We start from the raw sequence: 17,418 nt of genomic DNA, 5'->3' as shown, positions 1-17,418 counted from the left end.
CTGAGACAACAGTCAAAGTCTAAAAGGGAAAATAACAGTTGACAGTTGAACTCAGAGAGTAAAGGAAAAGGGTGATAACATTACTTGCCCAAACTTATCTATCGCCTTGCAAGTTCTATTTCCATGCAACCTCTTTTTATACTAACAATGTAAGAGAACCTACCAATTATGTACAGACACTGTGAGGGCTCACTCGTGGGTCACAGCAAGGACTCTGACACAAAGCAATGGTACTTGTGTATTTTGGATTAGATGTGAAACCAAAAGTGGAGGACTTGGATAAAGAGTTGGTCCGTCGTTGCACTCAGAACGGGAGCCTGGACTTTTCTACTAGCCATACAGTCCCTGAGATAGACGACGAAGATGAGGAGGAAGATACATCAGATTCAAGTAGCCCGCCACTACCCTTATGCCCAGAAGCCAGCCCCAGAAGGATCTTGCACAACAGATGGTTAGTTTTCCGATTCATCTTTTCCAAGGAATAGTGTGTAAAGTGAAAGTTTCTATTTATATGTATATGTGAGTATGTATGTTTTAGGTTGGCTCTAGTATTGAATGACTTGTATGTTTTGCACATGGCCATGATTTTCAGCCCGAGGTCCCTCATCATTCACTGGCTGCCCCTGTGTATGTTGATTGCTTTGTTGTAGACCATTAATAAATTGTTCTAAACTGTTGAATGAGGAGAGAAGCTGCATCATACCCTCACAATATAGATAAAGCACTCACAGAAGCACAATTCTCATGTGCTACTAGTCACAACACACAGAACCATTTGATACTCTGAGACCTCTTCCCACAGACGTTCCTCAGTTGCAAATGGAGGATGGGGAAAGGGACTACTGTCCATGCTGTATATGTGCATTTTTCAACTTGTCTGTTAAACTGTTTTCACTTATGTTTCTAGTTTTGTCTACCTTAAATATTTTCCCTGTTCTGATTTTGATATGATCACGATCTGCTCGAGTATTCCTTAAAACCTTGTTTTAAAATGTTTGATGAGTATGCTTCGGGTACTATCTCTGTTTTTAAAGACACAAATACTCTCAAATGATTACCTTATTTCAGCAGCCACTGGTTTAATCAATTGTAGATCATTTAAAAAATAAAACTACACTTATGAGTGACTTAATTCAGGATCATTATTTAGATATTCTTTGTATCACTGAAACATGGCTCAAGGATGATGAAGAGGCCTACTTATTTCGAAGTATCCTGTGATCACATCAGGTGTTTTAGTCAACTTGTACATCAAAGAAGGGTGGGGGTATTGCTATTACTCTCCCTAATTATTTTAAAGTCCAAGAGATTTCTTCAACTGAATTTGCTTATCAAAAGCTTATAGCAATTCGTATTGTAGCTCCAATTTCTTTGACAATTCTCTGTTGTCCTCCTCAAGTAATCTGTGACCTATTGCTACAAACCCTTGCAGATTCAGCTACTAATTTTTGGGATCTTTTAATTTTAGGAGATTTTAATATTCATGTTGATACTCTTTCTCAATTTCGTGCATCTTATTTTTATTTATTTTTAAAAGACATAGGGCTCCTTTTACAAAGGTGCGTTAGGGCCTTAATGAGTGGAATAGCGCGCGCTAAAATGCCACGCACGCTAGCCGCTACCACCTCCTTTTAAGCAGGTGGTAATTTTTCAGCTAGCGCGTGCTATAGCGTGCGCTAAAAACGCTAGCGAACCTTAGTAAAAGGAGCCCATAGACTTGGATCAGAAAGTTCATTCCCCAACCCAAATAACAGGGCACATATTAGGTCTAATTTTGTCATATTATTAAACTTCATTTTCACTATCCCCAGTGCAAGTTACCCCACTTCCTTGGACTGATCATTACTTGTTGACAACCCTGTTACAGACTCTCTCAAAGGTCAGTCTGCAGAGACTTCAATTGATACAGAATACTGCTGCCAAGCTCATTTTTGGTAAGAGTAAATTCGATCACGTAACCCCATTGCTCAAGGAGTAACATTGGCTTCCAGTGTATCTTAGAATTCAATTTAAGTGCGTTTGTATTGCATTTAAAATTCTCTTTGGCATTTTTATTATTTTGGTTCCTTTAGATTGGAATGTACACAGATATCTCTCTAGGAGTTCAAATAAATATATATATATTTTTAAATAAATCTTTATTAATTTTTCAAAACTAACAAAAGTGCAAAACAATATACATACATATATTAATAATCATAATAAGCACTTATAATCAATCAATAGTAATACAGAAAAAATAAAAAAAACCTCCCCCATCCAACATATTCATCAGGAAATAAAACCAGATAAAAGGGGAAAAAAAACCCTCCCTCCCATGGATGTGTGTGTACTAAAACAACGGAAAAAAAAAATTAAAAACCAACTATAACGAAGCCACAAAAGACGTCAATGGACCCCAAACTAATTTGAATAACTTATTATTCCCCAGCATGTCAGCATGCATCTTCTCATACTTGTAAAATAAGCATAAGTTTTCCCACCAAAAAGTATAACTAAGGCGATCCCAATTTTTCCAGTTGAGAGTCACCATTTGCATGGCTATCCCGGTCATAATTAGAAAAAGCTGGCATTTATAGCAGTTGATAGGGGGCTTAATATGCAGTATTATTCCACATATGACTACCTCATATGTCAATGGAATTGATGATTCCAGTATGGTATTAATCTGTCCCCATATTGACTTCCAAAAGTTGAGTATCAAAGGACAATAGAACAAGAGATGATCCAATGTCCCTATGTCCAGATGAAAGTGCCAGCATCTATTAGATTTAGAACTGTCTAATTTATGTAAACGAACAGGGTTCCAGAAACTTCTGTGTAACAAAAAAAAACCATGTTTGTCTCATAGATGCTGATGCTGTACAAATCCGTGGCCATTGAGACGCAGAAATATACTGCTTTACCTCAATGCTCCAAATGTCTCTAAGACTATTTTTTGGTTTTTTATTCAAGAATTCAGAAATTCATTTATACCATCTGGCGGCCTGATGTCCTAAAAAATCTGTCTGGAAGCATAGGACCTGCAGGCTTTAATGACTTTTTAGATTTCGCCAGTCAGGGACTTTAATCATTGACTTTAATCAAAGAAAAGAATATTAATGCATATATGCAGATTACATTCTGCTGATTTTTCTGGTTGCCCCACATAATATAAATTTAGCTCCTCTTCAATCTTGCTTGTCTATTGTTGCAGATTGGTTGTTGTCTCTTTGTCTAGTTATTAATTAAAAAACAAAACACTACCTGTTGGATTAGTGGAATGCTTTCTGCACCTACAGGTCCTATTAAATTATTAGATATTGAGTTGATTCCAGTAAAGATATTTTGTTATTTAGGAATCCTTTTTGACAATAAACTCTCCTTTGAACAGCAGATAGTTCAGTTATTTAAAAAAAAGGCTATTACTGGCTTAGACGTATTCATTCAGTAAGACAGACCTTAGATTTTGACTCCATTCACAAACTTAATTCATGGCTTTGTAATATCAAGGTTAGATCATTGTAATTCAATATATTGTGGAATCAATGCAGCAGTTTTACGTAGGTTGCAGACATTGCAAAATTCAGTAGCTAGGCTTCTATTCAAGGTTAAAGTAAATAATCATATCACTCCTCTGTTGATAAGTTTACACTGGTTGCCTTTAAATTATAGATCTAAATTTAAAAATTATTTTTCAGTCTTTTAAAGCTCTGCATTATGCAGCTCCATCATACTTGGCTTCTGTAATCATTCCATATACTCCAACACATACATTAGGGTCAGTTGAATCTCAGAGACTGGTCCTTCCTTTACCAAATATGGTTCATTTTGAATCAATTCGTTATTTTGATTTTTATCTTTTTATTTATATTCTTATGGAACGACCTTCCACAAGTTATTCAAAGTGAACTTTAATTTCAAAAATGTAGGTCTATATCGAAAACTCATTTTTTCAATATGGCATTTAATTTGAGGTAATTTTTAGATTGTCAGTGGACATGAGAAGACTGCATTCATGAGACCACAACAAAAAGAGGTTTTTTTTTCTCTCTCCTCATTAGGTCTTTCCTATTGTTAATGGCCTTCTTTTCTTGTTTTAACTGATTTTATTGTGCTTTGTAAGCCACATTCTTCTTCTTAGGTGCCATCGACTCGTGCTCGAGTCCTAGTTACTTGATGAATTACAGATCTAAAAAGAAATTGGTTTTGTGCTAGTCCAGTAAAGTCTTCCAGCATCATCCACATGGTTGTTTTCAACGTGTCCAGCCATCTTACTGCAGGTTGCCCTCTTCACCTGGTTCCTTCGATCTTTCCAAATATGATGTCCTTCTTCAATGATCTTTCTCTTCTGACAGTTTGACCAAAATAAGACAGTCATCAGGTTTCAGGTAGCTTTAAAATTTGATAGTATCGCCTATAAAACTTCTAGGTGATGTACATATTAAAAATAAAATCATGGTTTTATAACTTAAAAATTAAACCAACTTAGACATAAACTAACTTGATACAGAAGGAAAGCAGGGAAAGAACTACAATTAATTATAGGAAAGTAGACATGTAAGGAAAAGTACAAAAGGGAATAAGGGAAAATAAGCATAGCTTCTTTGTATCTGAACTTAAGGTATTTATCCTTTAAGAAAACATAAGATAAAGAAAGAGGAGTCGCACAGTTTTACATTGTTATATAGGAAAGTTTTTAAAGAACTCTTAAATTTGTCTAGAGATGGCATGTTTCTGAGAAAAGAGGGCATTGAGTTCCATAACTGAGGGGCATACACTGTGAATATTTTGTTGCGTCATGTATTAATTACTTTTAGAGAAGGCACTGTGAGTATGTTGGTTTTTTTTTTAAGTTCAGTATGTTTTATTGAAAGTTTTGTAACATGACATAAAAATAAAACAATACTAATACAGAACAAGAGATCCTGACAATAAAGCTTGTGTTGGTATTCAATAAATGCACAAGTCAACGCCCAAAATTAGGCAATGAAAATACAACATTCCATATCAGTAAAAAGGGAGGGAGGGGAGGAAAAAGAAAAAAGGAAAAAATACCTAGTACATGATACATAACCAATAACAATAACGTGTCGTCTGTATACTATCAGTCAAAAAGACCATACCACATCCATGAATAACAACCATCACTGGAGAAAAGGAGAGATAAAAGTATTAGTAATAAGGAGAAATTGACAATGTCAGAGGGGTTATAAGAGTATTATTCACACAAAGAGTGAGGTCTTAAGTCAGTTTGCAGATGGCGAATCCGCATACAGCAAGAGAGGACTCCAGCGCCTGTTGAATTTAGACAATGAACCTGAGTATGTTTTGATCTATGGATCACAAAGTTCTAAAAGGGATTTCTGGAATTAGCAATTTATCAAGAATGCTGGGAGGTTGGCCTAGCGAATTTTGAAACAGAGAAGGAGAATTTTATAGGTTATGCGAGCCAGTGAGCATTATATAAAAGCGGGGTTATGTGATCAAATTTTTTTGAATTTGTAATAATTTTTTATGGAAGTGTTTTGGATTAGCTGTAATTGTCTTATTTGTTTCTGCGTGATGTTTTTGCATAGAGAGTTGCAGTAATCTAACTTAGATATAACGAGAGAGTGAATAAGCTTCTAGTGACTTAGCTGGGTTGATCTCTTCCAGAATTGATTTGTTAGTTCTTCTGGCCATCCATGGCATGCATAAAATCCTTCTCCAACACCAAAGCTCAAACGAGTCAGTCTTCTTTCTGTCTTGTTTCCATATTGTCCAGCTTTCGCATCTGTAATTGACCACTGAGAAAATGAATGCGTGGACAAGTCTGATCTTCGTTTGGAGTGTTACCTCCTTGCCTTTGAATACTTTGTTGAGAGCCTTCATTGAAGAGCAACCAAGTGCTATTCTGGGGAGTATTTTCTCCCTGCTAGTTGCGTCTTTGTTTACAAAAGTGCCCAGGAGACTGAAATCCTTTACAACTTCTATTCTATTGCCTTCAAGCTCAAATTCTGTGTTCATGATCTTCGTCTTGTTTATGTTCAGTTCTAATCACATGTTATGACTATTGGCTTTGACTTTTCTCAGTAGATATAGCATGTCTTCTTTGCTGCTGGTGATGAGTGTTGTATCATCTGCATAGCACAGTTGTTTATATGGCCAACTAGAACTTTCTAGTTAAAAGTGTCCGTACCGGGTCTCCGTTGGTGACGTCACCCATGCGTTAAGAATATGCTGCCTGCTGTCCCTGGATAACACCTGTTACAGTAAGTAACTGTGCTTTTCGGCCACCAACTTTGAAACCGACACTCTCTTCTTTCACATTTGCTTTTCTGAAGACAGATTCATCGTTAAGGTTGAACAGGTAAGATGACAAGATGCATCCTTGCCTGACGCCACGTTTTATTGGAATCAGTGTTGCCATATTCTGTTCTCACTGCAGCTTCTTGATTTTCATAGAGGCTCTTTATTAGCTGAGTTATGTTTAGGTATTCTGCATTGATCTGTTGTAAATTGCAGAACACCAAATTTTAATAAACGTAAACTATGCATTTTCTTTGCTTATCTTTATTTTATCATATGGGAAGTAATTTTGTAATAGCTCACCTATCAGAATTGTCCAAAAATGACACCCATTTTGTAAATGTAATATGGGTGCATATATGCCGTTATAATATAGGCTCCTAGTGGATCCCTGGTAGCACATATATTATCTCACACAAATATACACCTTCTCTCAAGAGGGTGTAAATGTGTGCATGTGCTCTAAAATGCCCATGAACATCTGTACTCTGTCCCAGCTCTGCTCAGACTACACCCTGGGAACATCTGTGTAGCAATAGGTAAAGTTTTGTGAGCTACCTGGGATACCCATGCAAAATTTTAAAATAGCCATTTGCACATGTAAAACATGCTTTTCCTACAGAAAATGTTATATAAAATAATCCCCATTTTGTTGTGCTTATTTAACTTTATTTACACTTTCTGCGTTTATTTGCCTTCCTTCATTTATCTCCACCTCTTCCTTCTCTTTCATGGTGTGCTCAGGACTAAACTGTTTAGATCCATTGTCCCTGAGAGAAGCCTGCCTTCTCATTCTGCTCCCTGCTCTCATCATTTCCAGGGCTGTTCCATGGGTATCTAATATCCTAGGCAAAACTTTAGTCATGTGGACACCATCATCATCTATGGGCAGCTCAAGGCCATACCTTTCATATCCAGTATATCCCTTTACCCTCTCTAACCCTCCCCTGCCCAGTCTAGCATCTTATAATATGTTCCTCTCCACGGTCCACAGTCCAGCATCTTCTCTCCCTTTTCTTTCTCATGCTGCCTCTGTTATCTTACCTCTTCTAGGGCATCTCCTTCTAGTAGAGGCCTACACTCAAACTCTACTGCACCCTGCCTTTGTCTTGACAGGAATTGTGTCGGAGGAATATGCTTGAGCATGGGCCTCTACTGGAAGACCCATATGCTGACAGAGTACTTCAGTGAACCGTGTAAAGGTAGGGTGACAGAGGTAGCATGGCAAAGAGAAGAGGGAGAAAATGGTGGATCCAGGACCAGGAGGAGGAACCGAAGAGGCGATAGTGTGCTATCATGTAACTTCTGCCTGAATGCTACTGCTCTATTTGGATGCCTAGTTTATGTAATGACTGGGCCAGACCTGACCACTTCCTGAGGGCCACAGTAGCTATCTCACTCCTTGGAACGTCTCCTGGTCTGAAGCCCAAGGATTAGGGCTTTTCCTAGACCATGGTCCACTACAATGCCCTCCTTTGCCTGGGTCTGCTGCAATGGAAGTGGCTTTATACTTAAATCACACTGCAACAGTAGGGTGAGTTCGTCCGTCTTTTGGCCATCTTTCAGCCCACTACTGCTTGTACCATAGAATCATTCCCTCCCCCATACACTCAGAGATATGGATTGCTCACCCTTGATCTTTACTGCCCTGAGATCACTTAAGCCTTTAGATGGAACTAGGGAGAAATGTTATGTTATTGAGCAAGCACTTTTCCTTTCAGTTGCTGGAACTGGTAGCTGTGACCTGCAGTTTATATGTAAAATCTCTACAAAAAAATGTATGATGCAAACCTGGTAGTATATTTCATTCCACAAATCCTTTTGTATCTTCTGGTGAGGCCATTGTGTGTCCACAGTTAAGTAGAGAAATAGCCAAATAAAGGAAGGATTTTTCTTCTGAGCAGTTTCCATGCTCTTTGAATTTCCACAACTAGGTCAATGGGAACATTCACAAGCACTGCTTTTACTGAGCTGGTGTCCTTCACCTCACTGCAGTCTTACCAGAAGCACATGATCTCAAAGCAAACTGTGACCCCATCAATCATGTTTGTGGGAGATGGGTTTTGTTTTGACATCAGAGCATAGGAAAATAAAAAACATAAAATCCATTATATGGAAAGGATAAACATGTTTTCTATATCTGCTGCCACATTTTGGGCAGTAAAATTACTGTAGTACATGGTGGCTGCAATTCTTACAAGATTAGTCATAAAAATATATATATTGTGGCCGGGCCCGGCTTTCGGCAAGCAAAAGACCAGGCTCGGATCGCAGGCAAGATTTTGGGCACCTTTGATTTGGTTGGTGAAAAGAAAAACACAAAATTTTTCTGGAGTCAGCTCAAAATAAGGTTTACACTTTATTTGTCCACAACCCACCCCCCCCCCAAAAAAAAAATAAAAAAATATCAGACTTAAATCCAGTGGTAATTTCCCAGCAGTTCAGTCTTCACTGCTACCTGGGTAAAGCATTCATTCTCATTATTGTATTTCCTTTCCAAGTTCATTGCCACCAGGTTTCATTTGCCTCTAATACTAATGTCCAAATAATATGATAGTCTCTGTTAGGACCCCTACCCGCTGGTAGCTAGGTTCCCTCTTAGGGAGCGCTCGCCAGCTTACTTCCCGCTCTTAAGGCAATGCCTGGTATATCTCAGTCAGTCCAAACAATGAACCAAAACAGTTTTCATTGAATTTTAACTTCTCAGCCTTCACGGCTTTTCTCTCTTGGGACTTCTCCCGTTCTGCTTAAGCAGTGGGGGTGGAAACAAAACAACCCTTCCTGTGCATAAAGTTGTGCTATGCCCCACCCAAGTTTTCAAGCACACCTTGCTTCTGCACGGCAGTTTTAAAGTTTGTTGAAGGGATTGGCTAATTCCCCTAGCACTTGTGCTTGGTCCCTGTTTCTTATCAGCACTTTGTAGCTCTCCCCAAGCATATACACGTTCCTAGCTCATTAAATATTCTGGCTGGAGAGATATTTGCAAAGTGCAGTGCTGGTGAGCAGTTTCATTACAACTCCATGCCTTCTTCTGGCAAATTATATTCTTCTGGGATATTAGCCTGGCTCTCCCAGTAGTATAAATCAAGTACATTTATACTACTGGTATCACAATCATACTCAGCTATTTCCATGTTTTCTGCATTTACATTTTCCCATTCCCCTCCCCCTTCAGGGTAGTTAGAAGAGCAGGCTGGCCAAGCTTCCCTTCCTTCCTTCCTCTGTAGCATTACTTTGCCTCTTGGTTTTGCAGGGAAACTTCTCTGCTCTTGGGAAAGGAATAATGGCAATTAGACTGTGGTTTGGGAGCCCTCCCTACTGGGTTTCCTGGTGGATGGCTCTCTTGTTTTAACCCTGCTTGTTTTACTCTGCCTAAAACCCTATTCTCTGGCTGCTGAACTGGCTTAGCTTTAGGGATGGAGGGTTTTAGAGCAGGGTTTCCCTCATGACAGAGGGCTGCCGCGTGAGCGGACTACTGGCATGATGGACCACTGGTCTAAACCAGCAGCGGAAATTCTTATGTTCTTATGACAGAGGCTTCTCTATCACAATATATATAATTCATAATAGGTGAGGGGAATGCCTATATTGAGTAAGCTAACAAAAATATTTGCTATTACAAATTGTAGTGGGGAGAGGGGGAAGAGGAATAGTGATTGTATAGGATGACAAGGGCAGTTTTAATAAGCTCAGGCATGGAGCTCTTTAGCAACTTCACATTTCCTATGTATGGAAATGTTATTATTGTAAGGATTTGCAAGGGGGTGTAGTTGACGAGCTCCCAAAATGTAAGGTTGAGCCCTACAATCCGCCAGAGGTCCTGGGTTCAGTGCCCTTAGAGGAGGTTCAGCAGGAAGTGAAATTAATGACAATGACAGCCAAGAGAGGTTGCATAAAGAATATATAGTGCAGAAATAAGCTTAATATAACAAAGATGCACTTCTAAGAAGAAAGATACATTATATATATATGTTTGGTACTAAATACAGAAAAATATTCTATTATAGAGGCAGAAATAGGCTTTTATAAGTACAGAGTATAGAGCAGTGGTCTCAAAACTCAAACCCTTTGCAGGGTCACATTTTGGATTTGTAGGTACTTGGAGGGCCTCAGAAAAAAATAGTTAATTTCTTATTAAAGAAATTACAATTTTGCATGAGGTAAAAACTCTTTATAGTTTATAAATCTTTCCTTTTGGCTAAGTCTTAATAATAATACTGTCATTTATAGCTAAAGAGACATATGATCAAGAAACTGTTTTATTTTACTTTTGTGATTATGATAAACATACCAAGGGCCTCAAAATAGTACCTGGCGGGCTGCGAGTTTGAGATCACTGGTATAGAGTTAGATTTAGAGGCTGCTTCTGTGTATATAAATGAGAGAGAAGACTGGTTTTCCTTTGTGTTTCTGAATAGGTGAGAGGCTGAAAGAGGGATATAAGTTAGAATCCAGAGCAAGACAGAGAGGGAAGTTAGAGAGATGCAAGGATTTGGGTGTGTTTTTAGAAGCTGAAGATAGAAAGAAGAAGCTGGAAAAAGCAGGCAAGAGGGTTCAGAGTGTCCAGAGGCAAAGAGGGTGGTTGAGAGGAGGCTTTTATAGGTTAGAATCTTATTCTAAAAATAGAATCTATTATTGTATTTCCCAATATCTTTCTGTTCATAATTTGGAAATTGTTTTAAATAATGGTAAGCTTAATTGATAAGGAAGGTGTGACACTTACAGGAATGGTAAATGGAATTTGTCTGGCTTCTTTTCCCATTCATGTAGCATATTGTTCTTGGTTAGGCCAACAGAAAATGCTGACAGCTAGCCTTATAAAGCTGACAATTATCCCTTTACAAGCAAGCAGAGCCTGTCCATAGAAGGCAATGGGGAAAGTACTCTATGTATGCTGTAGCTGTGTATGTTAGTTCAAGCTAAAAACAAGAAGCCAGAAATGCCTGCCCATGCTTAACTCCATAATACCTCACTTGAATACTGTCTGAAAATCATTTGCCTTGGCTCCATAGGAGCCCCTATGTTAGGGGGAGGGACGGGAACTTCAGCATTTACACATAGAAAAAAATGCTTATTCTAAGAAGATCAATTTTTAGTGCTTTAGCAAGCTTCAGGCCATGACATGCAAGGTCAGTACATATCCAGATGATACAATGGAGTCCTAAATGTTTTTTCCATCTACGATCTTTATCCTTCATCCTCCACTTGCAGCCATTCTCTGCAGAAGGTAGCTGAACTACAGCGGAACGAGATTTAGGAGTAATCATCAGTGCTGATATGAAGGCTGCCACTCAAGTGGAGAAGGCTTCATCTAAAGCACGGCAGATGATAGGTTGTATCAGGAGAAGCTTCGTCAACAGGAAGCCTGAAGTCATGATGCCATTGTACAGAGCCATGGTGAGACTTCATCTGGAGTACTGTGTGCAACTTTGGAGGCCACATTACCGTAAAGATGTGCTCAGAGTTGAATCAGTTCAGCGGACGGCCACCAGGATGGTCTCGGGGCTAAAGGGTCTCCCGTACGAGGAAAGACTGAGCAAATTGCAGCTCTACTCTCTCGAGGAGCGTAGGGAAAGGGGAGACATGATTGAGACATTCAAGTACATCACGGGACGGGTTGAGGTGGAAGATGATATCTTTCTCCTGAAGGGACCCTCGACCACAAGAGGTCATTCGCTCAAACTCAGGGGAGGGAGGTTTCGTGGAGACACCAGGAAACACTTCTTCATGGAGAGAATGATTGAGCACTGGAACAAGCTTCCAATGCAGGTGATCGAGGCACGCAGCGTCCCAGACTTCAAGAATAAATGGGATAGCTATGTGGGATCCCTACGAGGGTCAGCCAAAGGATAGGATCACTAGGGTATAGAATTGAAAGAGCGGGTCAGTAGAATGGCAGTATTACAATTAGACTTAAAAGGGAGGGTCGATGGTGTGGGCAGACTTGATGGGCTTTGGCCCTTATCTGCCGTCATCTTTCTATGTTTCTATGTTTCTAAGGTAACAACATTTCACAGGGCCACATACTTTGCAAGCTTCAACACCTCAATTACTATCAGGCGTTATAATGTGGAAGTCTTCTGGAGGCTAGCAAAGTCATGAGTCTTGGCCACTGGAGGCTCATCTCTAGGGCTCTGTTTCTGCATTCCTCAGCCATAAGCAAGGGCATTAACCCTTCATGCATCCCACTTTTGACAATATCTTGTCAGTGTTTGTTATATCTGTAATTCCTGTTGGCTGGTTTATAAAACTTTGTAAGATAGGGTGCCCTCCATTCCTGCTAGTGTCCTTGCTCTGAACAGGGTGTGTGTGTGGGGGGGAGGGGGGGTACATGTTGGTATTCATGGAGGTTGGTAATCATGACATGCAAAATCAAGTACATTTACATATATATATATACCACTTATAGTCTAAGTGGTTTACATTCAGGTACTCAAGCATTTTTCCCTGTCTGTCCTGGCAGGCTCACAATATATCTAATGTTTCTGGGTAGCATGGGATTTGAACCTACAGCCTCAGGGTGTTAAGGCTGTAGCTCTAACCACCATGCCATGCACTCCACACATAGTTACATAGTAAATATTAGTAAATAAAGACCTGCATGATCCATCCAATCACATTCATTATCAAGGCAATGTTGAACCAACAATCTAGTAATTATTTATTTCACTTGCTAAGTTCCCCCTATTAGATGTCTTCCCCTTCCCCTGAGATAGGCAAGACCTATACTTAGACATCATGTGATATAAGGTATGCTTACTTGCTCCTGATCCATCTTGCTGCTTAAAGACACAGACCATAGAAGTTCATCCAGCATCAGCTGTCAAACTTTCCATTGTAACTTCCTGAGTAACTGACTCAACCTCTGGTAATGTAATCCGACCTTGAACTGAATAGGTAAAGGCAGAATAGAACATCTGATTAACATAACAAAAAAATTCACACGGAGAATCCACAGAGAAAAAAGTCCAAGAGAAACCAAAGAAATACTGTGGAGAGACGATGTTCCTGAAATGGACTTTATTCAAAATGTAAAGCAATCCACATGAACACCTTAAGGACCTAGTCCGCTGGGAGCACATTTATACATTTTGAACTAAGTCCATTTCAGGAACATCGTCTCTCCACAGTGTTTCTTTGGTTTATCTGATTAACATAATATAATATATGCTGATATGACTGTTTGCAAGTAGGTTGTCTGATCCTTTTCTGTTATGTTTTTTACAACTTTTCAAGGTTGCTTATGTTTTTGATCTCAGGTATACTACCATGGCACAGTGGTAAATGTGAATAGGCTGCTTCTGAACCACTTGCTGAAAGCCTGGTAGATGCCCAGTTAGACTTGGGTAGCATATGTGCAGATTTGTCAAGGAATAATTCTATCCCCAGTCCTTATTTGAAAAGTAATCTTTTATCCCAGGACAAGCAGGCAGCATATTCTCACATGTGGGTGACATCATACATGGAGCCTCAATACGGACAGCTTTAAAAGTGCATCGCCACTTTAAGAACTTCAGAAAGTTTGCGAGTGCCTTCCTGCCTGACGCCGCTCACAGCTCCTCAGTTCTTAGTTTTCCGCTGAGCTAAGAAGTCATGTTTTTTGAATGTTGTTAATTTTTGCTTTCCCGCCCACGGGTCTTTTTTTCTTCTTGTTTTCATTTACCGTATTTGCCTGCATATAGGACGCAGCGGCGTATAAGATGCACCTCCCTTTTAAAAACATTTTTAAGAAAAAAATAGTTATGCACGTGTACAGTGCTCCCTCCCCTGTCAGGCTCTGTACCCAGCCCCCTCCTTGCCAGGCACTGCTCAAAGTCCCCTTCCATCCCAGGCTTTCCACCCTGTACCCCCTACCTGCCCCGTCCGTCTGTCTGTCCTTCCTCCTCTGCTGCTGGAATCCCTGGTGGTCCAGAGGTGCAGTGGACAGGAGTGAACTTTCCGCGCTCCTTCTCCACTGCTAACCCAGTCGGTCGGTTGCTGCTGCAAGTTCTGGCTTCTTCAGCCGCTGAGCTAACTTGCGGGAGCCATTCACGAAGCCACTCAGAGCCGAGCAGCAGCTCCAAAGTGTGCCCCTGCATGGTACCACTCAGTGGCTGAAGAACCAAGGACTCGGGGCAGCCATGACACTGACCGACTGACCGGGTTAGCAGTGGGGCAGGAGTGCGTAAAGCTCGCTCCTGCCCGCTGCACCTCTGGAGCACCAGGGATTCCAGCGGCAGAGGAGGTAGGATGAACAGGGTGCAGAGCTCATAATTTAGATTATCGGCGTATAAGACGCACCCCATATTTTAAGTTTATTTTGAGGGGAAAAAAGTGCATCCTATATGCCGGCAAATACGGTAATTTGTAAAAAAAAATTTTTAAAACAGCCGGGGACATTTTTTTTCCTCTCTGTTTTCACCTCGTGGGCTTTACCCATCTAGGCCTCTTCTTTTTCCGCAGCCATTGAATTCAATTTGGCTGATGCTGTTTTTCCATCAATGTCCCAGCTGCTAACCGGTTTTAAAAAGTGTTGCAGGTGCCAATGGCATGTTTCCATCACTGACCCACATAGTTGGTGCTTACAGTGCTTTGGCCCGGAACACCACGTTGAATCCTGCGCACGGTGTTCTACCCTGCAAAAACGTACCATTAAGAGTCGAAAACCCCAATAAGAAAAGTTGTTCAGCACCGGTATGGACACTGAGAAGACGTCGCAGCCTTCCATGTCGAAAGCATCTACATCGACATCCATCCAGAGTCTATGCCTCAGTTCTACCAGGGCGTGAAGGGCACACTAAGGACAAGTTTGGCTATCGCCTGTATCAAAACTCCATACTGGCTAACAGTCTTTAACTACAATTTCTATATTTCCTGCTATGTCAAGTCTCTGGTTAAGAAATTGTCCTCTTTTGATAAGTACATCCCTTCATGTTATAGAAAAATTTATTTTCCTAATGGCCAATTTTCCCTCCATCCCATCTTAACAAGCTAGGAAGTCCTACACGTGAGAATATGCTGCCTGCTTGTCCTGGGACAAAGCACAGTTACTTACCGTAACAGGTGTTATCCAGGGACAGCAGGCAGATATTCTCGCAACCCACCCACCTCCCATAGTTGGCTTCTTAGCTTGCTTACCGAACTGAGGAGCCATGAGCAGTGTCGGGAGGGAAGGCACTCGCACATGTGCAGTATGGGCAGTCCGTGAACTTTCTCAAGTTCTTAAAGTGGCGATGCACTTTTAAAGCTGTCCGTACTGGGGTTCCGTGAAAGATGTTACCCACATGTGAGAATATCTGCCTGCTGTCCCTGGTAACACCTGTTACGGTAAGTAACTGTGCTTTACTGGCTGTAAGTAAGTTTTGGCAATGGTTTGGAGTATGTAGAATGATTAACTAGCAATCACAGAAAAAAATGCGGAACTGGATTAAAGCTTATGTCATGGAAGCTCCTAAATGTTTATATCTTCATGTGGTTTGATTTGGGTAGGTTATTGCCAGGCAGGAAAGGATCTGCGTCTATCATCCCTGTGCATGGAGCAGATTGAAATCCCTGCAGGTTTTTTGCTGGTAGGAGCCAAGACCCCAAACCTCCCCGAACACATCCTGGTCTGTGCTGTAGACAAACGATTCTTGCCTGATGACAATGGGAAAAACGCACTTTTAGGTAAGTCTGGCAAACAACATTCTCTGCCAGTATTTCTAAAGCTTTTGGGATTTCTTCACAAGGCAAAGCATGTTTAAACTGTAATATTTGCATGGATGTACATAGAGCTATAATTTTCAGGGTGTTTCATGAGGAAGAGCCACTAACTAAGTAAGGAATACAGTAATGCCTGTTCAGACTCCTTTAAATCTTGTGGACCTGGCTTTTGCAGAGGCGAGGAAGCAGGAAGAAATCAGCGGTGGTGGCTTGGGGCAGAAAGTAAGGGGGGGGCAGGAAGAGAGAAAGAAAGGGGGGCAGGGAGAGAGAAAGAAAGACAGAAAGAAATAAAGGGGTCAGGGAGAGAGAAAGAAAGGGGAGGGGACAGGGAGAGAGGAAGAAAAAGTTGGACTCATGGAGGGACAGAGAGAGATGTTGGTATGGGAATGGAATGAGGTCTGGAGGAGAGAAAGAAAGAGAGAGAGAGAAAGAGTGAAAGAGAGATATTGGATGCAGAATCAGAAGAAGTGCAACCAGAGATTCATGAAATCACCAGACAACAAAGGTAAGATAAATGATTTTATTTTCAATTTAGTGATCAAAATGTGTCCATTTTGAGAATTTATATCTGCTGTCTACATTTTGCACTATGGCCCCCTTTTACTAAACCGCAATAGTGTTTTTTTAGCGCAGGGAGCCTATGAGTGTCGGGAACAGCGTGGGGCATTCAGCGCAGCTCCCTGCATTAAAAACCGCTATCGCGGTTTAGTAAAAGGGGAGGGGGTATATTTGTCTATTTTTGTATAGTTGTTAATGAGGTGACATTTCATATTTTAAAGTCATCTGCCTTGACCTCTTTGAAAAAAGCCTGAATATAAATTATAATTAACATTTTGCGTACAGTGTGATTTGTGTTTTTTAAAAATTTTATTGTTAGGAGATCGGTTTGACTTGGTCATTTTAAAAGTAGCTCGCAAGCCAAAAAAGTCTGGGCACCCCTGGTGTAGAATATCTCCTCTAGAGCACGGTATATCTCGTCTCAACAGCTTCTGGATGATTTGCTAGACACCAAGTTAATATTCATGAGAAGACTCACTTTCGTCCACTTCAAACAATTTTATTACACTTGAGTAAACAGAGAATTACTGTAGATGACTGAAGCTGATTCTAGGTCAATGCAGATATGATGAACCTTTCTGCAGTTAACTGAATGTAAGTGAAAAGAGAATTCTGCTTACAGGGGTTCAGGGAGATAAAAGTGGGCTAGCTTAGGCCTAATATCTAAAATGGAGATCTCTGACCCAGGAGAAAGGTGACAATAGCTCACTCATATTGACTAGGCATTTCTAGATATGGCCAATGGGGTAAATCTTACATTTTAAGCTTGGGAATGTGAGCAAAAAATTTTCAATAGGCATGGAGCAGGGATTCTCAACCCAGTTTTATGGACATACCCAGCCTGTCAGGCGTTCAGGATATTCACAATGAATATGCATGAAATAAATTTGCATACATTCCTTCCATTGT

The 17,418-nt window shown here is 40.3% G+C and overlaps 1 protein-coding gene across 1 annotated transcript in view; it reads left to right on the top strand.

The window, feature by feature from the left end:
• GREB1L (GREB1 like retinoic acid receptor coactivator) overlaps positions 1–17,418 on the top strand; it is a 415,187-nt gene that overhangs the window by 207,268 nt on the left and 190,501 nt on the right. Inside the window, 3 exon segments of the mRNA XM_033933926.1 lie at positions 253–401; positions 403–451; positions 15,739–15,915. Coding sequence (XP_033789817.1) covers positions 253–401; positions 403–451; positions 15,739–15,915 — 375 coding nt within the window.

Source organism: Geotrypetes seraphini, chromosome 2 (genome assembly GCF_902459505.1).
Source record: "Geotrypetes seraphini chromosome 2, aGeoSer1.1, whole genome shotgun sequence".
NCBI classification, from domain to species: Eukaryota; Metazoa; Chordata; class Amphibia; order Gymnophiona; family Dermophiidae; genus Geotrypetes; species Geotrypetes seraphini.
Note: the sequence above shows the minus strand (reverse complement) of the source record. Positions and strands in the feature narration are given on the sequence as shown.